This window comes from Podarcis melisellensis, assembly GCF_964234715.1.
Source record: "Podarcis melisellensis genome assembly, chromosome: 15".
In the NCBI taxonomy this organism is placed as follows: Eukaryota; Metazoa; Chordata; class Lepidosauria; order Squamata; family Lacertidae; genus Podarcis; species Podarcis melisellensis.
The window spans coordinates 41,654,329-41,666,852 of record NC_138532.1 but is presented as its reverse complement, the minus strand read 5'-3'; the positions used below and the strand labels follow the sequence as shown (position 1 = coordinate 41,666,852).

The following is a 12,524-nucleotide window of genomic DNA, read 5'->3' as shown; positions in this document are numbered from 1 at the left end:
GTAACCATTTCTAAGGGGGGAAAGGAGCTTGTTGGTCCAACTGCTACCCAGTCATGCCTTGTGTTTATCATGCCACTGCCTTCACTCTTGTTTTTCCCCCTTTCTTTTTAGGTATAGAACAGGATGCAGTTACAATTTTTACCAAATATATCTCTCCCGATGCTGCTAAACCCATACCAATCACAGAGCTGATGAGAAACGATATAGTGGGTAAGGAGCAGGCATGTGTGTCTTCCTCAGAAATGGTGGTCTCATTGCTCCCGAGAGACAAACCCCGGGGATTTCTTTGAGAGAGGCTGCAATCATAGTCCAACCCTTACTATGATTTGGGCCCAGGCTATCTGAAGGACCAGATTCTCCCATACAAACCCACCCAGGCTTTGGGGGAGCCCCTTTTCTCAGTCCCTCCACCCTCACAGACCTGCTTGGTGAGGACGTAGGAGAGGGCCTTCTCAGTGGCTGCTCCCAGGCTTTGAAACTCCCTCCCTAGAGAAGCCAGACTCACTCCTTCTTTGTTGTCCTGCTGGCAAGTGAAGACTGTTTTATTCCCATAGGCTTTGCAGAACTGACTGTTTTTAAGGAAAGGGCTTTCAATAGAGCTCCTCTGTTTTTTTACTATCTATATTTTAACAGATTGGTTTTTACGTCATTCTCATCCCGTTACAGTTTAATTCTTAATAGTTCAGTAGTTAATTACAGTCATACCTCGGGTTGAATGTGCTTTGAGATGAGCACGTTCGAGTTGCGCTCCGTGGCAACCCGGAAGTAACGGAGCACATTACTTCCGGGTTTCGCCGCTTGCGCATGTGCAGACGCTCAAAATGACATCATGCGCAGAAGCGCCAAAATGTGACCTGCGCAGACACAGCTTACATTTGCTTCTAGATGCGAACAGGGCTCTGGAACGGATCCCATTTGCATCTAGAGGTACCACTGTATAGTCTATTATCCTTCCTGTGGTTTTAACTATCTGTATTGTATCCATGCTAGTTTTTAATTTTTGTGAGCTGCCTCGAGTCCTTGGTTCTGGGGAAACAGTAGGATGATATAAATGAATGATAATGATAATGATAGATAAAGTATTCCAACCACTTCTATATTTCTGCCATAGATATGCACAACTAATACATTTCTGCACTGTCTGTCCGTACTGCAGAATGCATACAGTGCCACTAACTTTGATATGTGATCTGCTGACCTTACAGCAAAGATTTGTGGGGAAGACGGACAGGTGGACCCAAACTGCTTCGTCTTGGCACAGTCGATAGTGTTTAATGCCATGGAACAAGAGTAAGTTGACCCTATTTTTAAAATAAGAACAATAAGTGTAGGGTGCTTTATATTCTGAGCACCTGACTGCTCTTCCCAGGTGGGGCAGCCAAGGAGAAGCCTCTGGGCAGAGCTGGCGAGGGGGGGCGGTCCTGGGGTTGAAGGAGCCCCCAGCAGCTCTCCGTTGGTCAGACCAGAGAGCAAATCTTCACTGGGGGCTTCGAGATGGGGCTCAGTCAGGATCTGGCCTGCTTTTAAGGCTTCCTCACTGCTCTGACTGAGCTCCTAATGAGCTCCCCCCCCCCTCTGTGTCCCCCTCCCCCTCGGACAGGCACTTTAGCGAATTCTTGCGGAGCCACCACTTCTGCAAATACCAGATTGAGGTGCTGACCAGTGGGACTGTCTACCTGGCCGACATCCTCTTCTGCGAATCCGCCCTCTTCTATTTCTCCGAGGTGAGGTGGCTTCTCCCTTCTCTTCTCGGCCAGAGCTCTGCCCCCCGTTTCTGCCAAGTAGAAGAGGAGCCGCTCTTGACTGCTGTGGCCTGGAGCAATTTGGCTGGATTTGCTTCCCCAACCGCCGTGTGGGAGTGGGCTGCCGTGGCATCTGCCCTCAGGCCTTGTTTGGGCACTCATTGGGCCTTTGCCACCTGTAAAAGCCATGGTGGGGCTGGGAACGTTGAATCCTTTCTTTCCGCTATCACCCTCCACGCCAAATCCCCACCCTGGGGCCCTCTGGGTGCTATAGGACCTCCAGCTCCCATCAGCCACCAGAGGCAGTGGGAACAGGAGGTGCAGCAAAGGTTGCATCAGAAAGTGTGAGTCTTCTGGTTTTTTCCTTTACGCATTCTCCTTCAATATAGAGTCCTTGTCAACTCGGCATAAGAAAAGTGCAAAAACACCCCTAGATGCTAAATACCTGCTGAACAGCCGTGGTTATTTTTAAGCAAGAAGTCGAGAAGTAGTGTTGCAAAAAGCCCTGGAGAGATGTCAAGTATATTTATAGTAGAGGCCTCTTCTCTCTGCAGCCCAGGCTGCTACTGAGCACCTTTTTCTGCGGCTCCCCCACCCCTTCTGTGCCGAGCAGGTTTCCTCGGTTGTCAACTTGGAGTTCAAGTCCTGAGGTTTCCATTGTTTCGGTTTTGGCTCCGAAGGTGGCGCAGTGGAACGTCCCCCTTGTTTGTTTCTTTTAAAACAACATCTCTCCTACCCTTCAAGGTGAAGGATTGTGCTGGTTCTGCCAAGTGGAAGGATGTTCTGTTGCACAAACCTGTTTCAGGAGACTGGACGAGTCCTCAGTCGGGGATAAACAACCTCAGGACCAGGGGGGCCAAAAGGCCTTTCTCTCTGGCCCTTGGAACTTTTCCCAGTCCACACCCCTTCAATGGCCCTTCCTTTCACCCTCCTGGAGTAGTTTTGCCTGGCTGGAAATGGGCCCTTGAACTCTAACATGCCTCTTGCTCCCCTATGTAGAGGACAGAGAGGGTGTGGGTGGCTGTAAAGGTAAAGGGACCCCTGACCAGTCACAGGCGACTCTGGGGTTGCGGCGCTCATCTTGCTTTATCGACCGAGGGAGCCGGTGCACAGGTCATGTGGCCAGCATGACTAAGCCGCTTCTGGCAAACCAGAGCAGCGCACGGAAACGCCGTTTACCTTCCCAACAGAGCGGTACCTATTTATCTACTTGCACTTTGATGTGCTTTTGAACTGCTAGGTTGGCAGGAGCAGGGACCGAGCAACGGGAGCTCACCCTGTCACGGGGATTTGAACCACCGACCTTCTGATCGGCAAGCCCTAGGCTCTGTGGTTTAACCCACAGTGCCACCCGCGTCCCTGTGGGTGGCTGTAGAAACTAGCTAATTGCACAAAGGTAAAATCTATGTCTGTTGCTCCACTCCCTTGTGTTTCTGGCCCCACCCACCCCCAGCAAGCGGCCCTCGAAAGGCTGCCCTGAGCTGAAATTGGCCCTTGGGTTGACAAAAGTTTCCCCTCCCTGCCTTAAGTCTTGTTTCTACATTTTTTTAATGATTACGGCAGCAAGCTACCTCCTAGAAGAAACTGGGAGAATATCCCTGCTCACTACTTTACTTTTGTTTCCCAGTTCATGGAGAAAGAAGATGCCGTTAACATCTTGCAGTTCTGGCTGGCGGCGGATAACTTCCAGTCTCAGCTGGCCGCCAAAGAGGGCCAGTACGACGGGCAGGAGGCCCAGAACGACGCCATGATCTTATATGACAAGTGAGTCCCATGCCTGGAAATTTGCCATCCTTTTTGGCTTTCTTCTCTTGACCAAGACAACTTCTAACCCAGCAAGCCTCAGACCCTCAGTCCTTCACCTTAACTGACTGCAGAAATTAAATATTTTGGGCACAGCAAGGCAGGACCCAGAGAATCTCAAAGCTTAAAATGTTTCCAAGTTTCTAGTCTTCATGGTGACTGCTGGGGCAGGAAGGGGAAACGTGACAGCATTCCATTAGGATGGGGTTGGCGAGACTGGGGGGAGAGCGCTTAGTTAACTCCCTTGGCTTCCACTTCAGGGAACAGAAGCAAGAGCTGGCCTTTTCTGTTCTCTGGGAGAGAAAGAGAGGGGCAGTTGCTGAGCTGCAATTGAGCAGCTAGCAAATTGGGCCTTTTGCTTCTGCCTGGGTGTGAAAGAGGGGCTTTACAATTGGGTCAGAGGTGTGGAGTCTGACTTTTTTGAAAACCTCTTCAGCATTAGGGCTGGGTGACAATATATCGTCCAAAACCGGGTTGAAGTTCACATTGTGATAACCGTTTCATAATATTTGCGCTGGCAATATATCACAAATCACAATGCCTGTAAGGCTTAGGCGACACTAGCTAAACACTGTGATGTTATCAGCAGCAAAACCTCATTATCACCAGTTAAACATCACAATTTACCACAATGTCTGAAGTAAGGATGAAACTGTACAGTTCCTTCCTTATTTCAAATATTGTGATTATAGATATATCCTGCTGGTGATATCCAGCCCTACTCAGCATTGTTCCTTCCCCCCTCTCTTGTTCTTTTCTGCCTCCTCGTCCTCCTCTGTGGCTGCAGGTACTTCTCCCTCCAAGCCACTCATCCTCTAGGTTTTGATGACCCCGTGAGACTGGAAATAGAATCCAACATTTGCAGGGAAGGAGGACCGCTCCCCAACTGTTTCACCACTCCGTTGCGGCAAGCCTGGACCACCATGGAGAAGGTGAGGAGGTGGCTCTCGTCCTCCCTCCCACTCTTTTTTAATCTTTTGGAGGAAAATCTCTGAAACTGGGTGTTGATATTAAAACAGTCATGTTCATCTGGCAAGCCAGGCCTGAAACTGCAGCAAAGCGGGTGCTCTCCTGCTGAGCTAAGGCCTCTCCTCTAAAAATACAGCAAGATTACAGCCCTCCTTGTTCTGAATAAAGGACTGGTTTTAAATAGGAGCATCGGAAGCCCGGGTTCTTTTGCTCTGCCTGGCAGCAGATCTTCTGGTTCTCGGGCAGACAGGCTCCTTTCCCATCTGCTCTTCCCTGATCCTTTTCTTCCTTGGAGATACTGGGGGTTGATCCTGACACCTTCTGCCTGCAGAAGAGCCCCCTGAGCTGCATCCTCCCGGTTCTAAATGTGCCCTGGGGTGTCTTCCCTCTCCTCCAGGTTTTCCTTCCCAGCTTCCTCTCCAGCAACCTTTACTACAAATACTTGAACGACCTCATCCATTCGGTCCGCGGAGATGAGTTTGCCAGCGGCTGCATCGCCCCGACTGTTCACGGCCACGGAGGCCCTCCTGACCACGACTCCCACATGGGCTCCCTGGACGGCACGGCTTCTTCCTCCCAGGTGTGTGGCCTGCTTCTCGCTCTCTCTCTCTCCAAACAAACCACCACCACCCGCCTCCTTGGGGTCTGAGCAGCTCTCGCTTGGAAGCCTGCTTCCCTGACCCCCGTCCTTAGCAAAGGCCGAGAGAGAGAATGGACTGCTTGAGCGAGGGGATGGTGAGGGTGGCAGAAAGTACAGCTGCCGGTACAGTGGTACCTTGGTTCTCAAACTTTATCCGTTCTGGAAATCTGTTCCAAAACCAAGGCGCACTAATGCAAAATGGATTAATCCGTTCCAGACTGTTAAAAACAACCCCTAAAATAGCAATTTAACATGAATTTTACTATCTAACGAGACCATTGATCCATAAAATGAAAGCAATAAGCAATATACTGCAGTCACACAATCAATTAATCAATCAATCAATCAATCAGTAGCTATACTGGGTTCCACACAGTCACAAAAACAAAACAAGAACCGCTAAAACAAAAACGCAAAATAAATAGCAAAAACAGACAGACCCTAGTGTAACACTCAAAACAGAAGCATAACTCTCAAAGCAGAGCACTTTCGGCTTCCGAAAAATGTTCACAAACCGGAACACTTACTTCCAGGTTTGCAGTGTTTGGGTTCCAAGTTGTTTGAGTACCAAGGCGTTTGAGAACCAAGGTACCACTGTGCTTGTTAATTTGCGAAGCACTTTTGTAATTCTTGGAAGCCCTTCGTGGGCACCTTTTGGCAACAAGGTGCAGGGAGGGAGTTCCACACTTTAGCGGCTGCCTTCACAAAAAAGGATGTTGCTGCCATGTGTACATCCCTCTGCATCTTTGGGTTTTTTTCTGGGAATGGGCAGCTATCATGGACTGTGGGGTCTGTGGCCCGTCTGGATTTTCCTCCTCCCTGCCCCTGTTCTTAAAGCACCAGCTCTGTCTTGCTTCCACCCCACCCCCACCATCTTCTCCTCTTCCTCCCTGGGTCAGTTAATCATGCCTGGGAATTCTGTTGCAGCCCGGCCTCAAAAAGGCGAATATAAAAATCCTGAAAAACTTTGACGAAGCAATAATTGTCGATGCTGCCAGCCTGGACCCGGAGTCTCTGTATCAACGGACATACGCTGGGTAAGATCCCTTCTTACTGCGAGGAAGCAGAGGGTGGGGAAACAGGAGTATGTTGCGATTCCCAGCCATTTTCGGACTTTGGCCTTCAATGATGAAAGCAGCTTCCCCCAAGCGGTTCCAAAAAACTCCAGATTCTTTCCCTAGAGCTGACTTTGTAGCTGTAATCTAACCCAGAGGTTACCAGAGCATAGACAGCAGGCTTAGGCTATCCCTGCCCAGCTGGGCCACTCGCTGTTGGAAGGCATTCCTTGCCACTGAGGTCACCTGACCCTCAAGCTCCACCAGTTGATCCAGGAATACCAAGCTGCATACCCGCGCCTCCAGAGGGAGTGTAACCCCATCAGGAAAAAAGGAGGGAACCTCTGATCCAACCCACTAGCAGTCCCCTCAGTCTTATCTGGACTGAGCTTCAGTTTATTGGCTGTCCTCCAATCCATTACCGAGGCAAGACAATATCCCGAACCTGTTCCCTTCTTTGTGACAGTATTTGAGACCTGCCTGAGCCCATCACTCATGAGAAGGAGGAGGAGGGGGAATTTGGGCAATGCAAGCAGTCTTCATCAAGCATTCTAAATGAAGACTTCATTTATCTTGAGAGCCAGTGTGGTGTAGTGGTTAAGAGCGGTGGACTCATAATCTGGTGAACCGGGTTTGCTTCCCCGCTCCTCCACATGCAGCTGCTGGGTGACCTTGGGCCAGTCACACTTCTCTGAAGTCTCTCAGCCCCACTCACCTCACAGACTGTTTGTTGTGGGGGGAGGAAGGGAAAGGAGAATGTTAGCTGCTTTGAGACTCCTTCGGGTAGTGATAAAGCAGGATATCAAATCCAAACTCCTCCTCTTCTTCTTCTTCTTCTTCTTCTTCTTCTTCTTCTTCTTCTTCCACTCCTGGATGCAAAAGTGTTGGATGTTACCACCAGTTTTTGAGGCTTTCCTCTGTGTATGTGTGTGTATTGCTGGGAGAGCAAAAGCCTTGCGTACTTTTCCTATACAACTCCACACTAATGAATGAGTGCAAGGACAAGAAATCTAAAGAAGACGCGCAACCAGAAAAGGGGGCGAATGAAGAGGTCTAGGGTGGTGCAGAGAAATAGGGTGCAGAAATCCCTGTGGAGTGGGTTGGAGATGTGAGGTGCGGACCTTGCAGTGCTGCAGACATCAAAGATGGCACTATTGAGTGGGTGAAAAGTGGGTGGGCAGCAGAAACACCAGCTATATGGGAGTGAGAGAGAGTGAGAAGGGATTCTCCAGAACAGAGTTGGCATCTTAAAAAGGAAGCTTTTCACATGGACTTCTTAAGACACCTGACATCTCAAGCATCTAGGCATGAATATACTAACCTGCACAACATGGATATTTCAACAATGGCTTTCTGCATTAGAAAGTTGGAGGAAGGTTGTTTTATTTTCTTATATAGTTTATTCTTGTTTGTAAAATATAAATAGCAATGTTACTCATTTTGCAAAACCAAAGAAAGAAAGAAAAAGCTTTTCCATAGCCAGAATTGTAAATCACTGCTGAGTTAATAACATCGTGGGAAGTCCCCCTGAGATTTCACTGATCCCACTCCTGTTCAGGTGTTTCAAATCCTGAGCTGAAATGATGGGCAATGCGGCGGGAGGGTGGTCTCTTGTGCTGTGACTGGCTCTTCCTCCCCACAGCTCAAGACTCCGGTCTTTCTCTCTCTCTCTCTTTTTCCATCCGCCAACTCCTGCTGCAGAAAAATGACGTTTGGGCGAGTGAGCGACCTGGGCCAGTTCATCCGGGAGTCCGAGCCGGAGCCCGACGTCAAGAAGTCGAAAGGTAAACTGTCTTCTCCTGAAATCTTTTGAAGAGATGGTGCCAAAACAACCTCAACATTTTTCGAAGCAGCTCTTTGGAGCAGCCCCGCCAATGAAGATTTTTTAAAAAGCAAATAAAGTATAACCTGCCTTTCATCAGTATATATTATTGGAACAATTTATATACCACTAACTTCAGTGGTCTGTGAGGGACATGGGTGGCACTGTGGGTTAAACCCCAGAGCCTAGGACTTGCCAATCAGAAGGTCGGCAGTTCGAATCCCTGCAACGGGTTGAGCTCCCGTTGCTCGGTCCCTACTCCTGCCAACCTAGCAGTTCGAAAGCACAAAAGTGCAAGTAGATAAATAGGTACCACTCTGGCGGGAAGTTAAATGGCATTTCCGTGCGCTGCTCTGGTTTGCCAGAAGCGGCTTTGTCATGCTGGCCACATGACCTGGAAGCTGTCTGCAGACAAACGCTGGCTCCCTCAGCCAATAAAGAGAGATGAGCGCCGCAACCCCAGAGTCGGTCACGACTGGACCTAATGGTCAGGGGTCCCTTTACCTTTACCTCAGTGGTCTGTATAAGCTGTTTGCAAAAGTGCAATACAAAAAAATAAAAATCAGTTAAAACTATAAAATCAAACTTCAGTTATGATGCCTGTTTGCCTTCATAATACATTTGAATGCTGAACTTAGACAGACATATGTGTTTTAACTGTTCATGCTGCTAATCGTTTCGGGGTGTTTCATGGGAAGAACTAAACTGAATATACAAATAGGCAGGGCTGATGGTCTGATTCAGCAGAGTTGCTCTTACACCCTTATTATTTGTGGCTATTCCTAGGTAGAGAAAATTGCCAGAGTGTCATTTTATTATTAGAATAACACCTGTTTCCTCCTCCTCCTGCTGCTGCTGCTGCTGCTGCTGCATCACCTTTCTGTCTCTCATTCCCCCGATCCAGGGTCCATGTTTTCACAAGCAATGAAGAAATGGGTGCAAGGAAACACAGATGAGGTGAGGCCCCCTCAGATCTCCTAGCCTCTTGCTAAGACGCTGCAGAAGAAATCTCAAGCGTGTGGATGTCTTGTCTATCTGTGCGTCTCTCTGTTTTTAGCTGGCTTCAAGGAATATATCGGAGGGAAGCGGGTGCTCTGTGCCGGGGGCAGGAATTCAGAACACCAACAAAAAGTATCAATAATTGGGTTGCTTCTGTGAAAGCTACAATCTCCTCTTGCAAAATTTGGAATACTTGGGATTCTCTTGGCTGTTGGTGGGAGGAAAAAAGATTGCAGCTGTCCTAGGTAGTAGTAGTTGGCAGCCAATAACTGCAGCATGGGTGTGTTAGGTTTCTTCTCCACCCCTCCATTTTGGGGTTGCATATTTCCTAAGCCCAAGCGTTGCCTGCTTTTCCGCTTTTCAGGCTCAAGAGGAGATGGCCTGGAGGATCGCAAAGATGATTGTCAATGATGTCATGCACCAGGCACAACCTGACCCAGCTGTAGAAAAAATTACAAAGGTAACAAGGGGGTGTTCCCCTGGTTGCATGCTCTTTATGGCTGTGCCTTCGTGAAGGCAGCGTCCTCTAGATTTGGACTCCTAGTCCCAGCCAGCATGCCTGTGAAAGGCTGCAGGTTCCTCATCCCAGATTTAGCCGCTACTGTATTTTAATTCCCTGCAAATCCCCTTAAGGAAACAAGAGTTGCCTCCTGCTAGGCCAGGGATGGGGGAAGTCTGTGGACCCTCTGGAATGTTGCTGGACTCCAGCTCCCATAATCCTTGAGCACTGGGCAGTTCTGAAAGACCTACATTGGCTCTCAGTACGTTTCTGAGCACAATTCAAAGTGTTGGTGCTGACCTTGAAAGCCCTAAACGGCCTCGATCCAATATATCAGAAGGAGCGTCTCCACCCCTATTGTTCAGCCCAGACACTGAGGTCCAGCTCCGAGGGCCTTTTGGCAGTTCCCTCACTGTTAGAAGTGAGGTTACAGGGAACCAGGCAGAGGGCCTTTTCAGTAGTGGCACCCGCCCTGTGGAACACCCGTCAGATGTCAAGGAAATAAACAACTATCTGACTTTTAAAAGACATCTGAAGGCAGCCCTGTTTAGGGAAGTTTTTAATGTCTTATGTTTTATCATGTTTTTAATATTCTGTTAGGAGCCTCCCAGAGTGGCTGGGGAAACCCAGCCAGATGGGTGGGGTATAAATATATTATTATTATTATTATTATTATTATTATTATTATTATTATTATCATCATCATCATCATCATTGCTGCTGTTGTGAGCTGAAGTCCCAACAACATCTAGGGTCCTCACCCCTGCTCCAAGCAACCATTGTTTGAGGCAAACCCTGAGACTTCTGTCTACTTGCCCCAGTGTCTTTTCCACCCACCACTGTACTATCAAACCAACATTTTCTCTCTCTTTCTCTCCTCACACCCGCAGCTATGATCTTCAGCATTTCCAAACAAGGGGACATTGGGTTTTTCTGCCTCTGAAGATACAAGTGGATTCTGTTCCTTCTCTCTCCACCCCAGGGGAAATGAAAACTCTGTTGGCCGATTTCTCCTTTGAAACAGAGTCAGCAGAAAACCAAGCACTGTAGACTGATGTGTGTCCTCCTTTCAGAACAAACTTTTTCAGGAGATTTTGGGGGGAAGGAGGGCCTAAGACTTCCTTGCATTGAGCGCAAATCAGTTTGCTTCTCTCCTGCACATACGCCCTAAATTCCCTGTCGAAGGGACACGTTTCTGGCAAAAGGTTTGCCAGCTCCCTCTGCGAAGGATTCCTCCTCCAAATGGCTTGGAACTGGAGCACAGTTCACATCGAAAGGACTGGAGGATAGATTTCCCCGTCTCTTCCTCCTCTGAAGGTTCCTAGCTGTGCTTTCTTTTTTTAGAGAAAAATCTGCAATCAGAAAGGCACGGGGCACCTTAACCCGTCAGAGAGGGCTGAGCTATTGACGACGAACGGTCTTTTAAGAATCCTGGAGCCATTTTGAGTTTTTCTTTCTTTCTTTTTACTTGAAGCGTTCTGAATACGGTAGCAGCTGAACCTCTTCTCTCACATTTGTCTTGGTCCTGAAAAAAATATTGACAGCGGGCTTTGATTGCAAGCGACTTCCGATTCTTCATTGTCACTTTGGCCCTTAAGTCAGCCAAGCCCATTCCTTGCTCCTGAGAAGGCAGAGCTCTATACCCGCCCATCTCATCCTGTAATGGGCATGTTCTGCCAAGGACTGAAATGCAAGCAGAAAAGAATGATCTCTGTTCCCCGGGTGCCCTCTTTTTTGTTTTAAAGCTTTGCAAATGCTCCTGTTGAACTAAAAATGTGTTCTGTTTCCTAGTCTTTTTTTTTTTTTAATTGCCATTTCTGAGTCAGCAGGCCTTTGTCCTTATATTTTCTTGCAATCCTTTAGGGGGATAGGAAGCGATCTCCATGCAACCTGGAGGGACGCTTCCATGATTCCTGCAGCAGGCGACTAGTTTCCCCAGAGTATTCAGAGTACTCAGGAATGGGTCCACTCCGTGTGTCTGTGTGTTGTGCATATTTTCCTTTAGGTCTTCACTCCGGTTGAAATGTTTTCTGTTTGGAGAGTTTGTTTGCTTTTCAATTCCATTTTGCTTTTGTTTTCTGAAGACTCTGTGCAAAAGAAACATTTAAAAAAACAACACACACAACCCAAATCCTCTGCAGGAGACCCCCCCCCCTCGATTCGTCTCCAGCGTTTTGAAAGTCTTGATGGATGAAGCAGGCGTCGTCCTCCTGTTGCAATATCTGATCTAGCAAGGCACTCCTGTCAGTCTGCCAGAAGCAAAAAGCTGTGTATATGTTTTTTGGTACTGTGTACCACCACCTTACTGTCTCATGCCCAAGTATTCATGTACTTAAGAAGCATATTTAAATTGTGTTTTGATTGAAAATATATAAATATATATATATATATAAATATTATGAATTTGTGTCCATCTTCCGTGTGTGCGTTTCCTTAGGTGGCTTGTCTGTTCCCAGCTAGAAAAGCTGAATCGACCCTTTCAAACCAGGTTGGGCGAACTATTAACTTCCATCAGCCACAGCAAACATGCACAGGACTGACAGGAGTTGTGGTTCAGCAACATTGGGGGGGGGCAAAGGTTTCCCACATTTGCCTTCCTCAAATCCTAGGATGGACAGAAAGTACATTGGGATTATGGAACAATCGCTGGGTCATTTGCAGTAGATTGGCTTTCAAAGTGCCTGACGTTTAGCCATCTATGACAACAAAAAGCAACTGGTTTCACTTGCATAGGTGCCATGGGTCAGGATCAGCTCTCCCTGTGGGGCAGAGACACAGTACTGCTTACTAAGTGGGGGGATGGTGTGGCAGCAGGGACCTCGAAGAGCTTGGAAAGCCCATTTTAAAAACGAAATGAGTTCAAGTCCAGCAATTAAATCCAGTTTCACCTTTGTCCCTTTGCAAAACAAACTTACTTCAGTTCACAGTTGAAGTGCGTCCAAATTATCATAGGCAAAAAGATAACTCAGAATGTTACAAGCTGATGTGCTGAAGT

At 47.9% G+C, this 12,524-nt stretch overlaps 1 protein-coding gene across 1 annotated transcript in view; it reads left to right on the top strand.

Moving 5' to 3' along the window:
* The window catches only part of AKAP10 (A-kinase anchoring protein 10), a 31,377-nt gene extending 19,449 nt beyond the window's left edge, over positions 1-11,928 (top strand). The window contains exons 5-15 of the mRNA XM_081890451.1: positions 112-210; positions 1,206-1,290; positions 1,601-1,724; positions 3,370-3,506; positions 4,333-4,477; positions 4,912-5,094; positions 6,082-6,191; positions 7,911-7,993; positions 8,936-8,988; positions 9,395-9,490; positions 10,420-11,928. Coding sequence (XP_081746577.1) covers positions 112-210; positions 1,206-1,290; positions 1,601-1,724; positions 3,370-3,506; positions 4,333-4,477; positions 4,912-5,094; positions 6,082-6,191; positions 7,911-7,993; positions 8,936-8,988; positions 9,395-9,490; positions 10,420-10,425 — 1,121 coding nt within the window. The 3' untranslated portion in view covers positions 10,426-11,928. The remainder of the gene's footprint in view (positions 1-111; positions 211-1,205; positions 1,291-1,600; positions 1,725-3,369; positions 3,507-4,332; positions 4,478-4,911; positions 5,095-6,081; positions 6,192-7,910; positions 7,994-8,935; positions 8,989-9,394; positions 9,491-10,419) is intronic.
* The last annotated feature ends 596 nt before the right edge of the window (positions 11,929-12,524 follow it).